We start from the raw sequence: 25,499 nt of genomic DNA, 5'->3' as shown, positions 1-25,499 counted from the left end.
TTTACGTCATGTGAGCTGTGCCCAATCAGCGCTGAGGTCACTGTCCCCACCTTCGGGCAAATCAACCATCATGAGGCAGAGAGCAGCCACGGCCCTGGCTTCCTGTTCAATACGTCCTAAGGAACAGTGAAGCTGCCGCTGATCGGGTGCTGGGCTAGTGTGATGTAACAACCTCACATAAGCCCCGGGACAGTGAGTCTCGACACAGCTGAAGTGGAGCCGGTACGCCAGCGGAGTACGAGTGTTTTTATTTTAATGAGGCCTGTCATGAAAAGGGGGTGACCTTTGGCCAGCATATGGCTATGTGCAGGGGGGCTTATCTTAGTTATCCCACCACTGCTACAATGTGATAAAAACACAAACAAGGCTATTGACCTATCAATTTACCGCAGGGGCTTATTTTAGATATCCCACTGCTACTACAATATGCCACGAACGGCAGGGATTTATGTATATCCCGCTTTCCAGTTCTGCTTCAGAACTTGCAGCTCTCCGGCGCCCCCTTACCCTCAGGTCAGTCAGGGAACTACACCTAGGATAATTAGTTGCCGCATGGGCCGCTTCACTGTGGACTGGCTAGCAGGCACGCTGCAGCGAGGGAATTATAACTGCTCAGGCCGCAGCCAGACAATAGCTTATAAAACCCCGTTCCGTCGCTGCTAGCTTTACCCACCTAGCACAGAACACACTTCGCTGCCACCAGCTCAGATTCCTAAATAGAGGGGTTAGAAGCCAACCCAAATTAGTAGTGTAATTAACTTCAGGCACGTGAAAATTCGCTATAGAACATGGAGAAGACAAAACTAATAAATTTTATACTTTACTCCGAAAAGGTAGGCAGTGTTTACAAAAGGTATATATAGATTTTGCAATATGAGATAATTAAGGTATGTACAAGCAATTACAAAAGTAAGCAGGTATTAAAGAAGATAAACACTCACATGTTGCTTAGGTCATTCCAGGCTAACCATGCTGGTGGGAGGAGCCAGACATCCCAATGCATCAGAGGGTCGTGGTGCAACAGCTTCTCAGGTAATACTGAAGGCTGGGCTGACTGGCAGTAACTTATACTTGTAGGCTGTGACATCACTAAAGGGGGTTGAGTTACCCTCGCCCTCCCCTTTCCTCAGAGTTACAGATTTGCTAGCAAAACTTATCATTATCATGAATTGCCTGGAGAACGGCGCACACATCACTCATCTTATAAGGAAATTAGCTTTCTAATGATTCTGAACTCGGACTAGCTATTCCACTCAGTTCAGGAGAAATCCTTTTCTCAGGTTCCTTGGGAGCTAGAATTTAGCAAGAGGTGCCGTAGCGAAGCTCTATCAAAGCACGTTTCAAATATGTAACTGTCATATTTCTATCACACACTAGCGTTGCATTACGGCTTCTGAAATATCTCCTCACATACAGCAAGCCCATGTGTTTGGAGACAAAGACATTTCTACGGGAAGGGGGAAAGGAAGGAGTGAGGAGAGAGTGAAAGGAGACAGGAGCCAGGGACAGATATCCCCTAGTGCAGGGGCTGCGAGGGGGGCCACATGCAGCGTGTGTGATAACAAGGGAAAATCATACGCCATTTTATAAATTATCATGACAAGGCCAACATGAGCAATGAGTTCACTATGAAAAAAAATATATACCATATTTTTTGGACTTTAACCCCTTAACCCCCGGAGCTTTTTAATTTTCGTTTTTCGCTTCCCTTCTTCTCAGAGATTTAATTTTCCATCAATATGGCCATGTAAGGGCTTATTTTTTGAGGGACGATTTGTACTTTTGAACGATACCATTAGTTTTGCCATGTCATGTAACATAAAACGGGAAAAAAATTTCAAGTGTGATGAAATTGCAAAAAAAGTGCAATCCCACACTAGTTTTTTGTTTGGCTTTTTTGATAGGTTCACTAAATGCTAAAACGGACCTGCCATTTTTGATTCTCCAGGTCAATACGAGTTCATAGACAGCAAACATGTCTAGGTTCTTTTTTATCTAAGTGGTGAAAAAAAATCCAAACTTTGCTAAAAAAAAAAAAAAAAAGGTTCAATTTTCCAATGCCCGTAGCGTCTCCATTTTTCGTGATCTGGAGTCGGGTGAGGGCTTATTTCTTGCGTGAAAAGTTGACATTTTTAATGATACCACTTTTGTGCAGATACATTTTTTTGATCGCCCGTTATTGCATTTTAATGCAATGTCAAGGCGACCAAAACAAAAAAAAATGTAATTTTGGCGTTTTTATTTTTTTTTCTCGCTAGGCCGTTTAACTATCAGGTTAATCCTTTTTTTATTGATAGATTGGGCGATTCTGAATGCGGCGATACCAAATATGTGTAGGTTTGATTTTTTTTTTTTTTTATTTTGATTGGGGAGAAAGGGGGGTGATTTGAACTTTTATATTTTTTTTTATAGTTAAACACCTTTTTTTTGCATGCTTCAATAGCCTCAATAGGAGGCTAGAAGCATGGACAACTCGATCGTCTCTGCTACATAGAGGTGAAACACAGATCACCTCTATGTAGCAGAACTGCAGGGTTGCTTTTGAGCACCGACCACAGTGTGGTGCTCAAAGCAATCGGCCATCAACAACCATAGAGGTCTCAAGGAGACCTCAGGTTGTTATGGCAATGCACCGATGACCCCTGATCATGTAACGCGGCCAGCGGTGCTAGCGCTTCCGGCTGCGCTTGTTAAATGCCGCTGTCAGACTGACAGTGGCATTTAACTAGTTAATGGGCGCGGGTGGAAAACAGCTGACATGTTGCGGCTTTGAGGTGGGCTCACCACCGGAGCCCACCTCAAAGCGGGGGAGTCTGCCAGCTGACGTACTATCCTGTCAGCTGGCAGAAAGGGGATAAGATGCACCTAGGTTTTAGAGGAGGAAATTAGGCAAAACATGTGGTCAATTCTGTACTTAATTATCCCCTATCCTGGTATATATGGTCTCCTCACCCCCGTCCTGATACACATGGCCCCCTTGTCCCTAGCCTGGTATGCATGGATCCCTCATCCCTTACAAAGTATATAGATTGAGGTCTGGGATCTGCCAATATGTAGCTGGTTTTCTGACTTTTTCGGATAACATGATACATGACTTTATTTTTTTGTCTAGTCTCGCTTCAATATAGGTCAATATTAAATTGTCTCCTGATGAGTCGCCTTTGGTGAAGACGATGAAACCCGTAGAAATGAGAGGCTTGGAGAGTGAGTGTGTTTACGTCACCTCACCCTATATACTCAACTGTGGGGTACATGTTTATTCTATTAGTCACCTACTGACTAACCATCAGGGGGTAAATTATGAATATAGTTTTACATTTGGAATTAATAAAGTTTAGTTTTATCCTCTTGTCAGCAAACATAAGTAATGACAAGAGACAACCCATTTAAGATTCAATTTTGGTTAAAACTATTCCAACATTATGAACATAAAAAAGGCTTCTTCCCTATGTGATGTCTCTGATGTTTATTAACAGTTGATTTCCAAGTTAAATATTTCCCACATTAAGAAAATGTAAAAGGCTTCTCCCCTGTGTGACTGCTCTGATGTCTAACAAGAAGCACTTTCCATTTAAAACATTTCCCACATTCTGAACAGGAAAAAGGCTTCTCTCCTGTGTGAGTTACTTGGTGTGTAACAAGACTCTCTTTCCGGTTAAAACATTTCTCACATTCTGAACATGAAAAAGGCTTCTCCCCTGTGTGAGATATTTGGTGTCTAACAAGATTCTCTTTGAGGGTAAAACATTTCCCACATTCTGAACAGGAAAAAGGTTTCTCCCCTGTGTGAGTTCTCTGGTGACTAACCAAATTTGATTTCCATTTAAAACATTTCCCACATTCTGAACAGGAAAGTCTTAGTTACTCACCGGTTAACGGTGTTTTTCAGAGTCCATGACAGCACTACGGAGAGAGGGGATCCGCCCTTCAGGAACAGGAAACCTACAGATACATAAGGGCGGCACCTCTCCCACGCATCAGTTGGTTTACAGAGCACAAGAGGACCACCAAGGTTAATAGCATACATAATAAACAATGATACAAATAACTAACTATTCACTACCCGTGAATTATATAAATAAAGGAAGAGGTGTACACCCAGAACTTAAGAAGACGGGAGGGTATGTACAGGTGCTGTCATGGACTCCGAAAAACACCGTTAACCGGTGAGTAACTAAGACTTTATCGGTCGTCCATGACAGCACTACGGAGAGAATTACAGAGAGTAACTAACTAGGGAGGGACTACAGCTTGCAGCACCCTTACACCAAACGAAAGGTCAGAAGAGGCACCCAAGTTCAATCTATAATGGTTATAGAATGTGTGTGGAGAAGACCAAGTAGCAGCCTTACAAATTTGGTCGATCGACACCTCCAATCTTTCTGCCCACGAAGCCGCCATAGCTCTAGTGGAATGCGCTTTCAGACCTTCAGGCGCCGGCTTGCCCTTTGAGATGTATGCCAGCGAGATAGCCTCCCTGATCCATCTAGCTAAAGTAGATTTTGATGCCCTGTGACCCTTCCTACTACCCTGATAGGACACGAATAGGGCGTTATCTATCTTCCAGGGATCAGTTACTGCCAGATATTCCAGGATACATCTTTTTACATCTAAAGTGTGTAGCTTCCTTTCCTTATCGTTAGTAGGATTGGGGAGGAAGGATGGAAGAACTATTTCCTGTGTTCTGTGGAACCTGGACACTACTTTAGGAAGATATGCTGGATCAGGGGATAGTATCACTCTATCATCCCTAAGCTGCATGTAAGGGGGAACCCTGGATAATGCTTGGATGTCGCCTATCCTACGCGCCGATGTTAGGGCCACCAGGAAGGCTACTTTAGGGGATACATTTTTAATAGAGGCTGATGCAATTGGCTCAAATGGGGCCTCTGTCATGGCTGAGAGGACTAGGTTCAGGTCCCATGGCATGACCCTATTCTTCACCATTGGCCTGGACCGTTTTGTCGCTCTGATGAATCTGCTGACCCAGTGATTCTCAGCAATGTTGCAGCCAAAGAGGGCCCCTAAGGCTGATACCTGCACTTTAAGTGTATTTGGGGATAACCCCATATCTAACCCTTTCTGTAAGAATTCTAAAATCTGGTCTATTGGTATTGACTGACCAGCTATTACCCCCGAGTTTTGAAGGAACCTCTTCCAGATCCTAACATAAATCTTTGTGGTGATTATTTTTCTGCTCTTCAGCAGAGTGTTAATGAGGCCCGGAGAGAACCCCCTATCCTTTAACAGCGCCCGCTCAAAATCCACGCCGTCAGATGAAGGCCAACCGCCCGAGGATGGTAGACTGGGCCCTGGGACAGGAGATCCGGGATGTCTGGCAAGACCCATGGGTCGGATATCGACATAGCCCTCAGGCATGGAAACCACGTCCTTCTGGGCCAGAAGGGGGCAATTATTATCACTGTGGCTTTGTCCTTCCTGATTTTCCTCACCACCAGAGGAAGTAGAGACAGGGGAGGAAAGGCGTAGGCTAGCCTGAAGTTCCAGTCTATGAGGAGGGCGTCTACTGACAGAGGATTTTCTCTGGGGTTGAGAGAGCAGAATTGTGCCACTTTCCTGTTTTCTTTTGTGGCAAACAGGTCTATTTCTGGTTGACCCCATCTTTCCACGATGAGGTTGAAGATGGAGTCGTTCAGGGACCACTCCCCCTGCCTCAATGTGTTGCGGCTTAAGAAATCCGCTGTAGTGTTTTCTGCCCCTCTTATGTGAAGAGCCGTCAATGAGAGAAGATGTTGCTCTGCTAGATGGAATAGACGATCTGCTACGCACATTAGGGATTTGGAACGAGTCCCGCCTTGGTGATTTATGTATGCCACGGCGACCCGATTGTCCGAGTATACCCGCACGTGGTGGCCCTGTAGATAGACAAGGAGTGATTTAACTGCCTGTTCCACAGCCGTTAACTCCTTTAGGTTGGAAGACATTTCTATCTGATCCCGATCCCAAAGCCCCTGGATCAATGTATCCCCCATGTGAGCCCCCCATCCAGAAGGGCTAGCGTCCGAGGTGACTATACGAGTTACATTATATTCCCAGGGGACCCCTGTGGACAGGTTCTCTTGGACTAGCCACCATCCGAGGGATATAATAGCGTCTTGGGATAGGGTCATCAGGCTCTCCAGACATCCCCCCAACCTTTTTTGTTGTAACAGCACCTCGCCCTGAAGTATCCTCGTATGATACTGGGCCCATCGGACCGCTGGAATACAGGACGAGAGAGAGCCCAACAGAGACATGGCTCTTCTAAGGGACATGGTGGGGTTTTTAGAGGCATTCAGCACCTGAAGGTGCAAGCGATCAATTTTCTCTTGAGGCAAACGGCATTCCTGAACCTGGGAATCCAGGGTCAGGCCTAAAAATCGCTGCACCGTCATGGGCTGTAAGCGTGATTTTTTGACATTTAGCATCCACCCCAGACGCTCCAGAGCAGACATCACTTTATGTAACTGTTCCAGACAGTGATCCGCCGTTTTACCTACGATAAGGAGATCGTCCAGGTAGGGGATTATTAGAATGTTGGACTCATGCAAGTGAGCCATAACCTCCGCCATAACTTTGGTAAACACTCGAGGGGCGACCGATATACCAAAGGGGAGGGCCCTATACTGGAAGTGTCTGATTACCCCATCCAACCTTACCGCCACCCTCAGGTATCGTTGGTGACCTGCATAAATGGGGATATGGTAATAGGCGTCCTTCAAATCCAATACTACCATAAAGCAGTTTTTAAACAGCAGCTTTATTGCGGTGTTAATAGTTTCCATCTTAAATGATTGGACGGTCAGGAAATTATTAAGAGCCCTAAGGTTAATAATTGTTCTGAAGGAGCCATCAGGTTTACTTATTAGAAATAGAGGAGAGTAGAATCCTCTACCCTGTTCTCCTTCCGGAACCTCTGACAGGACATTCTTACTGAGCAGGTCGTGAACTTCTGCTTCCAGGGCCGCCTGTTCTGCTGGAGAGGACCTGAGTGGGGTAACTCTGAAGAAGTTCTGAGGGATGGAGGAGAACTCTAGCCGCAGACCCGTAGCTATTAACCCCAAAATCCAATCACTACTGGAGATTTTGGACCAGGCCGGGTAGAAGGCAGATAGTCTACCTCCCACCGGGGCGACTAGTCATTGGGGTGGTTTTTTGACCTCACGGGATGGCTCCTGACGTCCTCCACCTCCAAACATAAATCCAGTACCTTTCTTCTTTTTCTCATCCCATCTGCTCTGGTCTCTGGCTGGTCTCCTCCGAAAGAATCTTTTCCCTGTGAAGGGACGCCTGTAAGAGGTAGCTGGTAGATTGGGAAACTTTTTCTTCTCATCTCCAGCTTTCTCCAGCAGTTCGTCTAGGACTGGACCAAACAGGTATTCCCCTTCGCATGGGATAGAGCACAGACGGGATCTGGATTGAAGGTCACCTGGCCAACATTTCAGCCACAGGGCCCTGCGTGCTGCGTTTGATAGTCCGGCCGCCCTAGCCGCCATTCTTGCCGAATCCGCAGATGCGTCCGCGAGAAAGGCAGCGGCATTCTGAATTGTTGGCAGGAATTTCAACATAGAGTCTCTGGAAACACCGCCTTCCAACTTAGACCCTAGCTGATCCAGCCAGACCATCATCGATCTGGCTGCACATGTCGCAGCTACGGCAGGTCTCAGGGCACCCGCCGACATCTCCCATGTCCCTTTAAGGAATGAGTCAGCCTTCTTATCGAGAGGGTCCTTTAGGGAAGCCATGTCGTCGAAGGGGATAGATGATTTTTTAGACGCCTTAGACACCGCTGCGTCCAATTTCGGCGCCTTATCCCATGTATTCACCATGGGGTCCTCAAAGGGATATCTGCGTTTAAAGGCAGGTGGAAAAGAGCCTTTCTTCTCCGGTTTTTTCCATTCCCTTTTGATGAGGTTCTGGACCTTGTCATTGAGCGGAAAAGACCTACGTTTTTTAGGGTCTAGACCGCCAAACATTAGGTCCTGTGTAGAGAGTTCTGGCCTTTCATCAGCCACCCCCATGGTGGATCTAACTGACTTAATAAGTTTGTCCATTTGGTCCAATGGGAAACAGAACCGGTTAGACTCCTCTTCCGAAGAGGACGCTGAGGAGACAGAGGCGTCTGACTCATTCTCCCTACTAGGGCCAGCGGACAAATCCGACTCTGAGGCGCTAGGCTCCCTTCTTCTTTTGGAAGACTCCCCCCGGGACAGGGATTTCAGGGAATCTTTCACCTCCTTCCTGATAATCTCCCTAAGGCTTGATGTGAAATCAGGAGACTCTTCCGCCACCTATGGGAGCGGAGAAAAAGGCTATGTAATTTATCTGGCGCTACCGCTATCAGTGTTCCCATCAATTTATTTCCTACCGTCTGCCGTACACACGACTGACAAAGTCTCTTAGGGTAGGCGTCTGGCAAAGGGCAAGCGCATAGCGCGCACTCCTTGTTTTTTGATTTACCAGCGCTTTTTTTCCCCTACGGAAATAAACATAGGAAAAGACTGCATCAGGGTACATTCACGAAGATCTCTTACCCAGGCAGTAGCGGTAGGTACCGGATTACTGGGGGGTCGGTCCAGATCCTTCTGCTTAGATCTGCGACTGGTCTGGTTACTGCGTCCGCGGGTCTTCAGCTGGGGGTTCGCATGGGACTTCTCCGAGGATCCATCCTGCTCCTGCTCCAGCAGACCGACGGCAGCTTCCGGCTCATCCATAGCTGCAGATGGGCTCACAAGCAGTGCTGCAGCATTTTGTTTGGCTATAAATAGCCCTCCCCCGGATCCGGAATCAGTGCAGGTGTGTGGCCAAATCCACCCCCCCGACTTGCAGGTGACTGCTCCACCCCCCCCTGCACCCAAACGCCCCCCCCCCCCGCCCCCGCCGCATGCAGGACAGCGGCGTTTTTAGAAAAAAAACGGCCGGCGTTTGACTTCCGGTTTTGGCCCCGCCCCCTGCGTGTCACTTCCGGTTTCGGGCAGAACGCTCAGAAACGTGCCCGGAAGCCTGGGAACGGCGCCGCCGGACCCCCCAGCCGCCCCCCCGCTACGCCACCGCCGCTTCCACGGCCGCAGCCCAGCGGTGACCGCGGCAGAGGCCGGCGTCCGACCCCCAGCTCCGGTCCCGAATCGAAAGGAGCACACAGGACGCCGCGCTGCACCGCACCGACGGGGAGAGTGGGGAAGACCGAGGCCCAGGGGGGAGAGCGGACCCCGGGGGGGGACATACTCACCTGCTGACCACTGGGGATGGACCTCCTCCGGACGTCGCTCCACACTGCACCGCTCACTGTCGTGGAGCCCTACCCGGACCCACCGTGGCGCTTCCAGGGACCCGCACTGCCCGAGGTAGGAGACCCCCTCGCTACCTGGGTCGGACAGCCGGCCTGGGTATTGATAGGAGAAACGAAGTCGTATCTGCAGGGAATCCTGTCCTCCAGGAACAGGAAACCAACTGATGCGTGGGAGAGGTGCCGCCCTTATGTATCTGTAGGTTTCCTGTTCCTGAAGGGCGGATCCCCTCTCTCCGTAGTGCTGTCATGGACGACCGATAAAAAGGCTTCTCCCCTGTGTGAGTTCTTTGGTGATTAACCAAATCTGATTTCTGGGTAAAACATTTCCCACATTCTGAACAGGAAAAAGGCTTCTCCCCTGTGTGAGTTCTTTGGTGTTTAACAAGACTCCCTTTCCGGTTAAAACATTTCTCACATTCTGAACATGAAAAAGGCTTCTCCACTGTGTGACTTATTTGGTGTGTAACAAGACTCCTTCTCTGGTTAAAATGTTTCCCACATTCTAAACATGAAAAAGGCTTCTCCCCTGTGTGATATATTTGGTGTCTAACAAGACTCTCTTTGAGGGTAAAACATTTCCCACATTGTGAACAGGAAAAAGGCTTCTCCCCTGTGTGAGTTCTTTGGTGATTAACCAAATCTGATTTTTGGTTAAAACATTTCCCACATTCTGAACATGAAAAAGGCTTCTCCACTGTGTGAGTTATTTGGTGTGTAAAAAGACTCCCTCTCTGGTTAAAACGTTTCCCACATTCTGAACATGAAAAAGGCTTCTCCCCTGTGTGAGATATTTGGTGTCTAACAAGACTCTCTTTGTGGGTAAAACATTTCCCACATTCTGAACATGAAAAAGGCTTCTCACCTGTGTGAGTTATTTGGTGTCTAACAAGATGCCATTTCTGGATAAAACATTTCCCACATTCTGAACATGAAAAAGGCTTCTCCCCTGTGTGAGTTTTATGGTGATTAACCAAATCTGATTTCCATTTAAAACATTTCCCACATTCTGAACAGGAAAAAGGCTTCTTTGCTTTAGGAGCAGTTTGTTTTCTAATGCCTCTTTTGTGACTTTGATTTTCCTTAGTAGTCAGTAATGAATCAGAAGATGGGACCTGTTTCATAGGATCAGATGACAGATCTTTGCTGTGAATGGATGAGGATATATCTGGAGTAATGGCATTCACTTCAGTTGTATCTTGTAGGATCTCAAGATCATCAGATTTAAAAATTGAAGATGTCAGCTGTCCCACTGATCTCCTGGTACAGTCATCTGCTAAGATAAAAAAAAACATTTTTTTAAATAAAATATCCTTGAGTTTTATATTTTTGAATATTTCTACTTAAACTGTCCATAAAAATGGCAAGCTATGTAAAAAAAACCTTTATTTACCAAGACAATGACAGTTCACAGTCTAATAGAAAACCTTGTTGGATGAACCAGTAGTGCATGGTGTTCAACTGTTTGTTCATTCCGCCTCCCAAATATTGAATAAAAAGAAACCAATCAATGTTATGTAGGCGAAAATAATACCAATTCTCATCTCACAAAAAACAAGTCCCCACTCAGGTCTATCATCTGTCAATGGAAAAAGAGGTTCCCACACTACTAGTGGCACATAGACTGTTGAAAAGCAACAGAGTTTCTATAAACCAATCCAGCAAAATACGCTCTCACTTATGAGTCTTGCAGTGTGCTCAAACAACATCCCTGTATTTAGCAATATTGTATAGTGAGAAGAAACCACTTAATTTGCGGTGTGTGTCTCCTGGAGTACAATCTGGGCACTATGTGCTGGGTAATAAAATGGCAAATGTGTAATTTTCACTCTCAAACATCCACTGCGTGTGAATTTCCGGAAAGTGGCTGGGGAGTAAAAATATTCATTCCTGTTGCACACGTGGTCAAAATTGTTGGTACCCCTCTTTTAATGACAGAAAAACCCACAATGATCACAGAAATAACTTAAATCTGACAAAAGTAATCAAAAATCTATAAATGAACAAATGAAAGTCACACGTTGCCTTTCAACCATGCGTCCGCAGAAAATTTAAAAAAAAAAAACTTCTGAAATAGGCCTGGACAGAAATGATGGTACCCTTAACTTAACCACTTTGTGACCGCCAACAGGAGATAAACGTCAGTGCTAGCAGGGCTTTGTGCAGTGCCGATGTTTGTCCAGTCGGCGGTTTTGTGCTCATCGGGACCTCCACGTACCTTATAACAAGGGGATTCTGGCGCACAACACTTACTGTGACCCCAACCTCATCGATACCTGATTGGTTCAGGTCCTGATGACGTCAGCGTCACACCAGCCAATGAGACAAATCACTAGGAAAGTTTGTTGTAGCAACGAACTTTCCCGGGTGATCTGCCTCATAAAAACGCTGTTTCTCCTCAGATCTCCTGTCAGTGAGAGATTAGAGGAGAAACAGTGTTACAAGTGCTGCTTAAACAGCTGCATCAGTCAGCGATCTTGTTATAAAAGTAAAAAAAACAGATAAGGTTAGGGTTAGTGCTATAGTTAGGGTTAGTGTTGAGGCTAAAATTAAGGTTACTGTTAGGGTTAGGGATACTGTTAGGCTAAAGTTAGGGTTACTGTTAGGCTAAAGTTAGGGTTACTGTTAGGCTAAAGTTAGGGTTATGGATACTGTTAGGCTAAAGTTAGGGATACTATTAGCTTTAGGGTTACTGTTAGGCTAAACTTAGGGTTACTGATAGGGTTGCTGTTAGGCTAAAGTTAGGGTTAGGGATACTGTTAGGCTAAAGTTAGGGTTACTGTTAGGCTAAATTTAGGGTTGCTGTTAGACTAAAGTTAGGGTTACTGTTAGGGTTAGGGATACTGTTAGGGTAAAGTTAGGGTTACAGTTTGGGTTAGGGATACTGTTAGGCTTAAGTTAGGGTCAATGTTAGGCTTAAGTTAGGGTTATTGTGAGGCTTAGGGTTGCTGTTAGGCTAAAGTTAGGGTTTATTCTAAAGTTAGGGTTAGGCTAAAGAATTAGGCTTTTCTCAATTGCCTCCCCAATAATTTGGTAACATCAGTCACGTCACGTCAGTCAGTCACATCAGTGTTTTCTATTTCCGGAAAAAAAAACAAACTAGTAAAATGGCCCGTCAGTATTATAGTGCAGAGGAGGCTTATGCAGTTTTATGTTCTGACAGCGAAGAAAGTGCAGCGCCAGAAGGCGATGTGGATTTCTAGGGCTTTAGTAGCAGCGACAGTGATAGCTCAGAAATGAGCAGTGATTCTGGTCCATCCTCACACACAAGGACCAGTAGAACAAGAAGGACAAATAGCGCTTCTGGAGAAATGTCTCCAACTCAGGGAGCAATGCCCAGTACTAGCGCTGTCCCTAGTGCTCGTGAATTGGCGCACACCAATGTCCAAGGGGCTTTGCCTCTTGATGTAGCATTTCCCAGGTGGGAGGCTTCGGATTCAGCTACTCCAGTCATCCCTAATTTAAATGCCATTCCTGGTATAAATGTGGAGGTGGAAAATTTTGGACCAGTTAATTTTTTTAATTTGTTTTTGACAGATAGCTTGCTAGAGCATATTATCCTACAAACAAATTTATATATGTCCCAATTCATCAGCCAGAATCCACGATTCTATTATGCTAGGTCAAAGTTATGGACAACAACTAATGTCCTAGAAATGAAAAAAAATTTCAGACTTACATTAGCTATGGGGCTTGTTAACAAAAATTTGGTCCTATTGGTCCAACTGCCCTGTTCAAGCCACCCCAATGTTTCCTGCCATTATGAAATGCTTATGAGATGTTGGCATTTTAACGACAACAGTCGACGCCTGCCCAGAAATGCCCCAGTACATGACATACTATTCAAAATCAGACCCATCATCGAAGACTTGACAGAAAAGTTCTTAAAGCTTTACACCCCAACAGAGAACATTTCCATTGATGAGTCCCTTGTAAAATTCCAAGGAAGACTGCACCTCAAGCAATTTAATCCTTCTAAGAGGGCAAGGTTCGGAATAAAGCTCTATAAAATGTGCGAGAGTTCAACCAGATATACATCAGTTTTTCGCATTTATGAGGGGAAAGATAGTAAACTAAACCCACCAGGATGCCCTACTTATCTGGGCACATCTGGAGAAATCGTTTGGAAGCTGATAACTCAATTTTTACAAAAAGGCTACAATTTGTATGTTGACAACTACTACACCAGCATACCCCTATTTAAAAGTCTGGCTGAACATAACATAGGGCTTGTGGGAACATTCGCAAAAACCATCAGTTGTTTCCACAAACATTGGTCAATGAAAAGTTCTGAAAGGGGCAGTCAGGGGCTTTATGCAGTGGAGAGCTGCTTGCCCCTAAGTACAAGGATAAAAAAAAGATATTTTTATCCTGAGCTCGATCCACACAGATGCCACAAGGGCCACTGCAGACCAACAGGGATACACTACTACAAAACCTGTGTCTTTCATTTACTACAACAAATATATGAGGGGTGTGGACCTTGCAGACCAGGTTCTACAGCCATACCAGATATCAAGAAAATAATATACCTGGTATAAAAAGTTAGTCATTTATTTGTTTCAGGTGGTCACATATAATTCTTTTGTGTTATACAAAAAAGCCGGAAATGCAGATACTTTCATTGATTATCAGGAAAAGGTCATTGAAAATCTTGTTTTTGAAAAAGTTGTCCCCGCCAATCCTTTAAAATCTGAAGATGTCAGAAGACTCACTGAGCGACATTTTATTGCACTCATTCCAGCAACTGAAACAAGAAAGAACCCCAGAGAAGATGTCGTGTATGTTCCAAGAGAGGAATGAGGCATGATATCATTGCCAGCCTTATGCCTTCATGGCTGATTTAAAATCTTCCACACAGAACCACTTTTTTAAACTGTTTTGACAGTCAAGCATTTGGTTTATTTAGTGACAGACACATTTGAGTAGAGCTGACTTAATTTCTGGGGGTAGGTGGGGGATGTCTCCAGAGACACAAGCTGGGGACAATATATTGGGCACTACAATGACATTTTTGCAATTTTTGCTCTAAAACGTCCACTATGTGTTTCTGGAAATCATCCATATAGTGGAAATGCTCACTATATTCATAGATGAATTTCCAGAGGGGTGTCATTTCCAAAACGGGGGCCCTCCAGGGGGATTCTGTTGCTCTGGCACTTAGCGGCTCTCCAAAGTGCCATAACAGCAGAATCACCCTGAAGTGACCCCATTTTGGAAATCACACCCCTCTGGGAATTGGAAATGACACCCCTCTGCGAATTCATCTATGGGTGTAGTGACCATTTACCCATCTACCTATTTTCCAATGTAAATTCTGGGGGTAAAACAACATTTCAGTTGTAAAAATGTAATTATTTTTCTTCACTGTCCAATGGTATAATTTTCTATGGAACAGCTGTGGTGTCAGTATGCTCACTGCACTACTAGAAGAATTCATTCAGGTAAGTTTTTTGTAAAATGTAGTCACTTTTGGGGGCTTATGCTGTTCTGGCACCTCAAGGGCTCTGACAGCTTGACATGTCACCCACAAACAATTGCAGCAAAATCTGCTCTCCAATAAGGCGCTCCTTCCCTTCCGAGCTCTGCCATGTGCCCAAACAGTAGTATTCCCCCACATATGGAGTGTCAGCATACTCAGGACAAATTGCTCAACAACCTTTGGGGTCCAATTTCTCCTGTAAGCATTCCACCCACACCCAGACTCATAATAAAACAGGTGGTCAGGAACAATGTCCCCACCCCTGTACGTATAACTCCCAATAGGAACTTATATAAGAGGAGGACAACGGGAGTACATATAGAAAAGTAACAATTTTATTGAAAAACACAATTAAAAACACACACATTTAAAAGACACCAAATGAATGTACCAGGAATCCATATTATATCCCATATTAACAACCAACCATTGGAATGTATAAAGAGAAGATGTGCGGTAACTCCATGTAATCCTACCAAGTGGACCCAGTTCCCAATGACCACCCTATATCCGCAGTAATACATATAAGCCTGTGCAACTATGAAGTTAGAAAAGGTGCCAATACAAGAACCTGATCCACAATGGAGACTAACATGGAGAGTGCCAGGAGGAGCAGCAAGAGTAACAAGCCATGCGGCGTTAGAAAATCCACCTCCCAGAGCACAAGCACAATCTTACCCACATGAGGATCCCTGGACTGAGCGTCACCCCCGACGCACGTTTCGCTGCTATCCTAGCGGCTTTCTCAAGGGGAAGTGTAATTTCCTCAAAACACCTAACCTTATATCCTGTAGGACCTGCATCACATGACAGTCATGTGACCGGGTATTCACACCACTGCTTGTATCGGCGCATGTGTCCACCGCTCTCCGCCCCGCAGCCCCGCGGGCCGGCCCACGTCTGAAAAACAGTGAATGGCAGCCAGCTAACCCCAGCAACCAAACAGCCACTCACAGACGCACCGCGGCCGGACTTTGGAGGTGAAGGGGGGGAGGCAAGGGAGCACACGCGCACTGCAGCCTATAATTTGCACCCTACCACAAACTTATAATTTTATATTCTATTATTCAACACCGCAACTATACAGTCTGTACAATGCCCATTATAACATACAAAATGCAATTTAAACAGTATTCCAATTCCGCAGTTGCAGCGAAGTGTGATGTCATCGTTAGCATGATAGATTAGGATGCGTCCCTCTTCAACCAGGATATTTAGATGTAATATAATAAAATCACTAAATACAAAACAAATAAGAAAATACAACGTTAAAAAAAGGAAGAGAAAACAACAAAAAGGAGGGAAAAACCACAACAATAAATTTCCATAGGCTTATAAATCACTCAGACCTTACAGGAATGGGGCAAAATTTAGAGCTTCATTTAAACCATATGGTTTAACTGTATTCAGGGTGACAATCCATTTCAACTCCCGTTGAGCCAGTATTTTTTTGACATTGCCACCCCTTATCCCCATATGTATCACCTCAATCCCACGCACCTTAAAACTCCGTGGGTCACAATTATGGACTTCTCTAAAGTGCCTGGGAATGGTGGTTAACTCAGACAAATCCTCCACCGTCTTTGCTGCGCCAATGCCCCGCACATGTTCCCTCACTCTCAGTTCCCTGGACGTCAGACCCACATATATTAGTGGGCAGCCACACGTGGCATAGTACACCACATTCTCGCTACTGCAAGAGATGTACTCCCTAATTTGAAATTCTCTTTTTCCATCTGAAGAGTGAAAGGAGGTACTGCGCAGGACATTGGCGCAGGCCAGACAGTGGCCACATGTATGGCACCCCCTAATTGGTCTTGATGCCCCAAATAGGCTAGTAGTTGGTGCCATATAGTGACTTTTGACCAGCATGTCTTTTAAGTTTCTGGCCCGCCGTGGGGTCATTAGTGGACAGTCGGATAGGAACGGACCCAAGGAGGGCTCGGTGCTCAAAATGCGCCAATGTTTTTTTAGGATGGCTCTGATGTTATCCCACTCATGATTATATTCAGATATAAATCTGATTGATTTGTCACCACCCTCCTTCCTTTTTTTTATTATACAATAATTGATCACGTGGGGTTCTCTTAGCCCTGTTATACCCATATCGAACACAACGTCTACTATAACCCCTTTGTTGAAAGCGTCTGCTCAAGTCATCAGCCTGTTGTTCAAATGTCTGATCAGTCGAGCAAATTCTCCTCATCCGGAGGAACTGTCCGACCGGGACGGCCTTAATCGTGGCTTGGCTGTGCCCCGAAGATGCATGTACAAGCGAATTAACCACCGTTTCCTTACGAAATACATCCGTTTGAATAAGTAAATCAGAATCTACCCTCAAACAGATATCCAAAAAGTCGATTGTATTAAAATCATATCTGTAGGTAAGTCTGATATTAAAAGAATTTTGATTGAGCACAGCCATAAAATCCCTGAGCTGTTGTTCCGTCCCCCGCCAAAGAAACAAAACATCATCAATATAGCGCAGCCAACACAGCACATGGTCGGCGGCCCGTGCCCCCGCGTCCCCAAAAACCAACCTCTCCCAATACCCCAGGAAGAGGTTGGCATACGCGGGCGCACAGGCCGCACCCATGGCTGCGCCGCGCTTTTGTTGGTAAAATGTGTCCTTAAAAGTAAAAAAATTATGCGTAAGGACAAATTCCAACAGCTCAAGGATAAGTTCACACAGAGGGCCGTCCAGGTCGGAGGTCCCCAGAAAGAAGCGAACCGCTCGTAGACCATCCAATTGCTCGACTGATCAGACATTTGAACAACAGTTTGATGACTTGAGCAGACGCTTTCAACAAAGGGGTTATAGTAGACGTTGTGTTCGATATGGGTATAACAGGGCTAAGAGAACCCCACGTGATCAATTATTGTATAATAAAAAAAGGAAGGAGGGTGGTGACAAATCAATCAGATTTATATCTGAATATAATCATGAGTGGGATAACATCAGAGCCATCCTAAAAAAAACATTGGCGCATTTTGAGCACCGAGCCCTCCTTGGGTCCGTTCCTATCCGACTGTCCACTAATGACCCCACGGCGGGCCAGAAACTTAAAAGACATGCTGGTCAAAAGTCACTATATGGCACCAACTACTAGCCTATTTGGGGCATCAAGACCAATTAGGGGGTGCCATACATGTGGCCACTGTCTGGCCTGCGCCAATGTCCTGCGCAGTACCTCCTTTCACTCTTCAGATGGAAAAAGAGAATTTCAAATTAGGGAGTACATCTCTTGCAGTAGCGAGAATGTGGTGTACTATGCCACGTGTGGCTGCCCACTAATATATGTGGGTCTGACGTCCAGGGAACTGAGAGTGAGAGTGAGGGAACATGTGCGGGGCATTGGCGCAGCAAAGACGGTGGAGGATTTGTCTGAGTTAACCACCATTCCCAGGCACTTTAGAGAAGTCCATAATTGTGACCCACGGAGTTTTAAGGTGCGTGGGATTGAGGTGATACATATGGGGATAAGGGGTGGCAATGTCAAAAAAATACTGGCTCAACGGGAGTTGAAATGGATTGTCACCCTGAATACAGTTAAACCATATGGTTTAAATGAAGCTCTAAATTTTGCCCCATTCCTGTAAGGTCTGAGTGATTTATAAGCCTATGGAAATTTATTGTTGTGGTTTTTTCCCTCCTTTTTGTTGTTTTCTCTTCCTTTTTTTAACGTTGTATTTTCTTATTTGTTTTGTATTTAGTGATTTTATTATATTACATCTAAATATCCTGGTTGAAGAGGGACGCATCCTAATCTATCATGCTAACGATGACATCACACTTCGCTGCAACTGCGGAATTGGAATATTGCTTAAATTGCGTTTTGTATGTTATAATGGGCATTGTACAGACTGAATAGTTGCGGTGTTGAATAATAGAATATAAAATTATAAGTTTGTGGTAGGGTGCAAATTATAGGCTGCAGTGCGCGTGTGCTCACTTGCCTCCCCCCCTTCACCTCCAAAGTCCGGCCGCGGTGCGTCTGTGAGTGGCTGTTTGGTTGCTGGGGTTACCTGGCTGCCATTCACTGTTTTTCAGACGTGGGCCGGCCCGCGGGGCTGCGGGGCGGAGAGCGGTGGACACATGCGCCGAAACAAGCAGTGGTGTGAATACCCGGTCACATGACTGTCATGTGATGCAGGTCCTACAGGATATAAGGTTAGGTGTTTTGAGGAAATAACACTTCCCTTGAGAAAGCCGCTAGGATAGCAGCGAAACGTGCGTCGGGGGTGACGCTCAGTCCAGGGATCCTCATGTGGGTAAGATTGTGCTTGTGCTCTGGGAGGTGGATTTTCTGACGCCGCATGGCTTGTTACTCTTGCTGCTCCTCCTGGCACTCTCCATGTTAGTCTCCATTGTGGATCAGGTTCTTGTATTGGCACCTTTTCTAACTTCATAGTTGCACAGGCTTATATGTATTACTGCGGATATAGGGTGGTCATTGGGAACTGGGTCCACTTGGTAGGATTACATGGAGTTACCGCACATCTTCTCTTTATACATTCCAATGGTTGGTTGTTAATATGGGATATAATATGGATTCCTGGTACATTCATTTGGTGTCTTTTAAATGTGTGTGTTTTTAATTGTGTTTCTCAATAAAATTTTTACTTTTCTATATATACTCCCGTTGTCCTCCTCTTATATATATTCTCCTGTAAGCTATTGGAAAAAAATTGATGGCGAAAAGATCATTTCTTGTGGAAAAAATATGATTATTTATTTTCACAGCTGTATGTAATTTACTTCTGTGAAGCATTTGAGGGTTCAAAGTGCCCACCAGACATCTAGATAAGTTCTTTGAGGGGGGGTCTAGTTTTCAAAATAGGGTCACTTGTTGGGGGGGGTTTCTACTGTTTAGGTACATCAGGGGCTCTGCAAATGCAATGTGACACCTGCAGACCAATCCATCTAAGTCTGCATTCCAAATGGCGCTCCTTCCCTTCCGAGCTCTGCCATGCGCCCAAACGGTGGTTCTGTTAAATATGCTTACTTTGCACATTTATTTAATCAAGACTATTCGCCAGGTGCGTTACTCTTGAAGAAAAAATGTAATGATATTTTCATAAAAATGTTTCCACTGTTTAGACACGTCGGGGGCTCTGACAATGTGACATGTCACCCACAAACAATTCCAGCAAAATCTGCTCTCCAATATGGCGCTCCTTCCCTTCCAAGCTCTGCCATGCGCCAAAACAGTAGATTTCCCCCACATATGGGGTATCGGCATGCTCAGGAGAAATTGCTAAACAAAATATATATAGTCCATTTTCTCCTGTTACCCTTGTGAAAGTAAAAAAAATTAGGCCTCAAGGAAAATTTTTGTGAAAGAAAGGTAAATGAGTATTTTTTCCTTCCACATTACATTAATTCCTGTGAAGAACGTGAAGGGTTAATAAACTTCTTGAATGAGGTTATGAGTACCTTGAGAGGTGCAGTTTTAGAATGGTGTCACTTTTGGGTATTTTCTGTCATATTGACCCCCGAACTCACTTCAAATGTGATGTGGTCCCTAAAAAAATGGTTTTGTAAAATTTGTTGTAAAAATAAGAAATCGCTGGTCAAATTTTAACCCTTTTAACAAAAAAAAATTGTTTCCAAAATTGTGCTGATGTAAAGTAGACATGTGGGAAATGTTATTTATTAGCTATTTTATGTGTTATGACTGATTTAAGACTGGCTTTTTTATGATTTTTTTTCAACAAGGGTGTCCTCCTTGGTCGTCTCCCATGAAGTCCACTTTGGCTCATACAATGACAGATTGTGCGATCTGACACTGATGTTTCTTGAGCTTGAAGTTCACCTTTAATCTGTTTAGAAGTTTTTCTGGGCTCTTTTGTTACCATTCGTATTATCAGTCTCTTTGATTTGCATCAACTTTCCTCCTGCGGCCATGTCCAAGGAGGTTGTCTACAGTCCCATGGATCTACATTTTTGAACAATATGTGCAACTGTAGTCACAGGAACATCAAGCTGCTTGGAGATGACCTTATAACTTTTACCTTTAACATGTTTCTCTATAATTATCTTTTAATCTCCCGAGAAAACTCTTTCCTTCGCTTCCTCTGGTCCATGTTGAGTGTGATACACACCATGTCACCAAACAGCACAGTGAGTATCTGTAGCCCTATATACAGGCCACTCACTGATTCCAAGATTGTAGACACCTGTGATGCTAGTTACTGGACACACCAAGATTTAACATGTCCATTTTGTCACATTATTTTAAGGGGTACCATCATTTCTGTCCAGGCCTATTTCATGAGTTTTATTTTTTTTTAATACTGTGGAAGAATGGTTGAAAAGCAATGTCTGACTTTCATTTGTTCATTTTCATAGATCTTTTATTTCTTATTACTTTTGCAGATTCAAGTTATTTCTGTCACCATTGTGAGTTTTTCTGTCGTTAAACGAGGGGTACCAACATTTTGACCACATGTGTATAGATTATAACCCTCAGTGAACTAATTTATAAAATGTAATCACTTTATGAGGATTTCGACTATTCTGGTTTTCTGTCATTTAGTCATATTATGGCTTCTGCATATGGTGTGTCCAATCTCATCTGGGATCTGTTCCTGCTGTCCAGCTGGAGTAATCTGCTCCCTACTTCAGCCAATTGGAAAGTACCACACCCTACTAAAGCTCAAAGCACATGGCTGGAATCTGCTAGAAACAGCGTTGTTCTCCTCTGGTTCAGTTCTCTGTGCTCAGCTTGCGGCTTGTGTATTTGTTTCCTGTTGTGACCGTGGCCGGTTTACTGACTACTCTTGTGTCTTCTGATTCTGTATTCTGTTCTTCCGATTCTGACCCAGCTACCTGAATATTCTTCTTGCCATCTAATACCACAGAATAGCAGGTAACACCATGGTCCAAGCCTAGGGGTCCCAGTGTAAGTCCAGATCCATGTAATGGAGTTAAAGGCGATGATCAAGGCAATCCTTAGGATATCGAAAGCAGAGAAGATAGTGCCAAGCATGTTCATGGTGGACATCTTTTGAGCTGCCAGTGGACCACAAACAGTGCTCCCAATACATTGTGTCTGCAAACTACTCCAGCTAGATCTGCATTTCAATAGCTAAATGGCGCTCCTTCCCTTCTGAACACTGCCATGTACCCAGAGAGTAGCGTACAATCGTATGTAGGGTATTGTGAGAAGTTGAAAATATAATTTGTAAGATCCATTTGTTTTCTATTATCCTTTGTGAGTAATTCCAAAGTTATCCCCACATAAAGTGACCACGTCAGATTGTAAAAATGGCGCCTGATTAAGAAAACAAAACTGGCTGTGGGAAGAGGATAAATCAAGAGTATTTGACACTACTGTAATCAAAACCTGTGACTATAGACAATAACATCTACTGAAATACTGAAACTGAACAGTCTCCATCAGTAATAAATGAGTAGCTAGTGGTGAAGCCTCTCTGGGCAAATTAGAGCACGGGGCTCGGGGACTTCACAATCTAAACTATCGTAAGGTCCAATATTTTCTGTCAGATGAGTTTCAAGAAGAAATATTACACATTTAAGGAAAACTGTGTATAATAGTGCAGAGCGGAGATGTCTTAAAGGGAACCTGTCAGCAGGATTGTGCTCAGTAACCTACAGACACTGTCAGGTCGGTGCCGTTATACTGATTACACTGATATCTGGTGATAAAATCCGTCTTGTGATTGTTGTTTAATCTGTATTTGTAGTTTTCAATTAATGAGATTCTTGTGCTCCGAGGCGGGGCTTTGGGTGGGCTTTATGAGGTGCTCTGATTACATATTCATCTGTATTGGCTTATGACAGGTCACTGATCCCTCATTACAGGGGCTGACAGCCCCTCTGCCTTTGGATCGGAGACTCCTTGGCATGACGCAGGGTCCCGATCGCTGCCATGGAGACCTGATGTCGTCATGACGACATCCGGGTCTCCAGACCTGAGAGGCTTCCTGTCATGCGCAGTGATAATCAGGAAGTCTCTCAGGTCAGTGTATAGAAGCTGCAGAGCTGACAGCTTCTATAGCATGCGATCTGCATTCTATAGAAGCGATCAGCCTGCACAAAATGATTGTCCCATAGTAGAGACCTGAGTAGTCCCCAAAGTTTGCAATTTGTTACCATCTTTTCAGTTAGCCATTAAAAGGTATCAACCACTGAGGACTCTCAATTCTAAATAGTTTTCTGTCCCATTGTAGGACACAGTGTAAAACTAAGAATGAATTAAAAAAATACCAGGGGGTAGATGGATCCTCCAGGTTGTAAGTTCTATAGAAAAGAGCTTTCAGTGACCAAAGTTATGTGAATAGTTTAGGGTGAAGGAGAATGTTGTGGTCCAGAGGTAAAATGGTGATCATGGTAATACGGCCGGACTACACCACTGATAAAGCAGCCAGAACCGGTGACTGAGAAGAATCTGTGACTTCTCTGCATTTAGTGGTCACTACTCACCTGGGTAGCCATATGTAGGAATCTCCTCTTTACACCACTCATCATCTCTCACATATGTCTCTGTAGCATTAATATGGGTCAGATCTTCACCCTGAAACAAATATTATAAAAGTCACCAACAGATGGAGAAGTCACATCTATGATCAGCTCTAATCCTGCCATCTCCACCGTTCTTACTACACAAGTATAAAACATATAATACTGGTGGATAAAACAAGACTGAGCACAGGACCTTCACCGGCATCTACACATCATAGGGGAGATCTCCTGACACCTTCTCTCCATCTACCTGATGATCCTGAGGAGCATTGGGTTCTTCTTGCTTGCAGTCCTGTGGAAGACGAGGACGGGGACATCTCTCTGGTGTTGTCCTCTTACTGGATAGATCTGGAGGAAACACATACAGGGAGTGAATTTATTCTTTACATACAGATAATTATAGGCCGTGTGTATTTAGTCCTGTGTATTACCTGGAGATGTGAGGGCCTGGGGAACCTCCATTATGACGTTCTTGTACAGATCTTTGTGTCCTTCTAAATACTCCCACTCCTCCATGGAGAAATAGACAGCAACATCCTGACACCTTATAGGAACCTGACACATTAGATCTCAGGTCTGATTCACACACAGAAGTTTGTTTATAGCCTATGAAGGGGGTAATACCCATGGAGCTTCCCAGGCTATTAATATCAGCTCACAACTGTATAATTAGCCTTTAGTGGCTATTAAAATGGGGGACCCCCAAAAAAAGTGACATAGAGTCCTGCTATATTTAATAACCAGCAAAGGCTATGTAGACAGCTGTGGGTTGATATTAATAGCCTAGGAAGGGGCCATGGATACTGCCCCCCCCAGGCTACAAACATCAGCTCTCAGCCACCCCGGAAAAGGCAAATTTCTAAGATGCATCAATTTTGGCACTTAGCCTCTCTCTTCCCACTTGCCCTTTAGCGGTGGCAAGTGGGGTAATAGTTGGGGGAGTTGGTGTCACCTTTGTATTGTCCGGTGACATCACGCCCTGAGGTTATTAATGGGGAGGCTACAATAAGATGCCCCCATTTCCAACCCCATAGTCACATTGTAAGAAAACACAGACACCCTGAAAAAAGTCCTTTAATTGAAAGAATGACACAGATTCATTTAAGAGTATGTGCACATGTTGCAGATTTGGCTGCGGATCTGCAGCAGATTTGGCCCTGCGGATCTGCAGCAGTTTTCCTTGCGGTGTACAGTACCATGTAAACCTATGGAAAACAAAAACCGCTGTGCACATGCTGCGGAAAAATCCGCCCAGAAACGCAGCGGTTTATTTTCAGCATCATGCCAATTCTTTGTGCGGAAATGCAGCGTTTCTGCACCCATTGCCTATACATTGAGTAAGGCAAATCCGCACATCAAAAAGCACAAGACAATCCGCAACAAATCAGCAAGTAATCCGCATCAATTCCGCATTAAATCTGCAACCATTTTGGCCTGCGTTTTCTGCCAAGAGATGCAGATTCTGTGCGGAAAATTCCACGTGTGCACATACCCTAAAAATCTCAATTAAACCACACTTACGACCTCGCCTAATTCCACCAAAGCCCTCCATCTCCTGTAATAAAACTAAAATAAAAAAACATCAATATACCATACCTGTAATCCATGTCTGGGGGAGAAATTGTTTTCAACCTGGACGGTGCCAAGATGTGACCGTCCAGGCTGAGAACCACTGGTGAATGAGCTGCTGGGAACGCAGCATCAGTGACTAGTGGTGACATCACTGAGGCTGCAATCTCAGCCGGGCTGAACTGCGGTGACCTCAGTGAGATCCCCGCTAGCACCATGAGAATGTCGCACAGTGCAGAGGCGAGTTGAAATTCACCGCAGTGAAATTCTCCCGGAAAACTCACCTCTGCACCGTGCGACTTCCTCGCGGTGCTAGCAGGGATCTCACAGAGCTTACAAAATTTTTTTCAGAAAAATTATCATTTATTAATTAAATACATGTACAGTAAGCTGCACACACTGTACAAATTGTATTTGCCACTGATATCTATATATCTGCCTAATCTATTTGTATTTACTGTATGTAATCCATGTCTTCTATCCGGTCGGCTCTAGCAGTGATTTTACACTACCGCGGCTGCTGAATTACCAGCTTTTCTTCTATCTATGTAATACACACTGCTCAAAAAGATAAAGGGAACACTTAAACAAGATAATATAACTCCAAGTAAATCAAACTTCTGTGAAAGCAAACTGTCCACGTAATAGGCAACACTGATTGACAATCAATTACA

General features: G+C 44.4%; 2 protein-coding genes across 2 annotated transcripts in view; both read right to left on the bottom strand.

Moving 5' to 3' along the window:
* The window catches only part of LOC143766498 (uncharacterized), an 831,863-nt gene that overhangs the window by 101,127 nt on the left and 705,237 nt on the right, over nt 1-25,499 (bottom strand). The gene's annotated exons all lie outside the window — the stretch shown is intronic.
* On the bottom strand, nt 761-23,820 carry LOC143768227 (uncharacterized). Its single transcript, XM_077256919.1, has 5 exons — nt 23,688-23,820; nt 23,507-23,604; nt 23,218-23,308; nt 9,545-10,559; nt 761-779 (listed from the first exon to the last, which is right to left on the bottom strand). The coding sequence occupies exons 1-5, from the start codon at nt 23,818-23,820 to the stop codon at nt 761-763; spliced, it is 1,356 nt and encodes a 451-aa protein (XP_077113034.1).

This window comes from Ranitomeya variabilis, chromosome 4 (genome assembly GCF_051348905.1).
Source record: "Ranitomeya variabilis isolate aRanVar5 chromosome 4, aRanVar5.hap1, whole genome shotgun sequence".
Lineage (NCBI taxonomy): Eukaryota > Metazoa > Chordata > Amphibia > Anura > Dendrobatidae > Ranitomeya > Ranitomeya variabilis.
This window is presented reverse-complemented; position numbering and strand designations above follow the sequence as displayed.

What these genes read in the sequence shown, in the direction of transcription:
- LOC143768227 (XM_077256919.1), bottom strand. Translation starts at nt 23,820, where the DNA reads ATGTGTCAGGTTCCTATAAGGTGTCAGGATGTTGCTGTCTATTTCTCC. An exon ending in CCAGGCCCTCACATCTCCAG is followed by an intron (nt 23,605 to 23,687) that starts GTAATACACAGG and finishes TGTTTCCTCCAG; the next exon opens with ATCTATCCAGTAAGAGGACA. An exon ending in TCCTACATATGGCTACCCAG is followed by an intron (nt 10,560 to 23,217) that starts GTGAGTAGTGAC and finishes TTATCTTAGCAG; the next exon opens with ATGACTGTACCAGGAGATCA.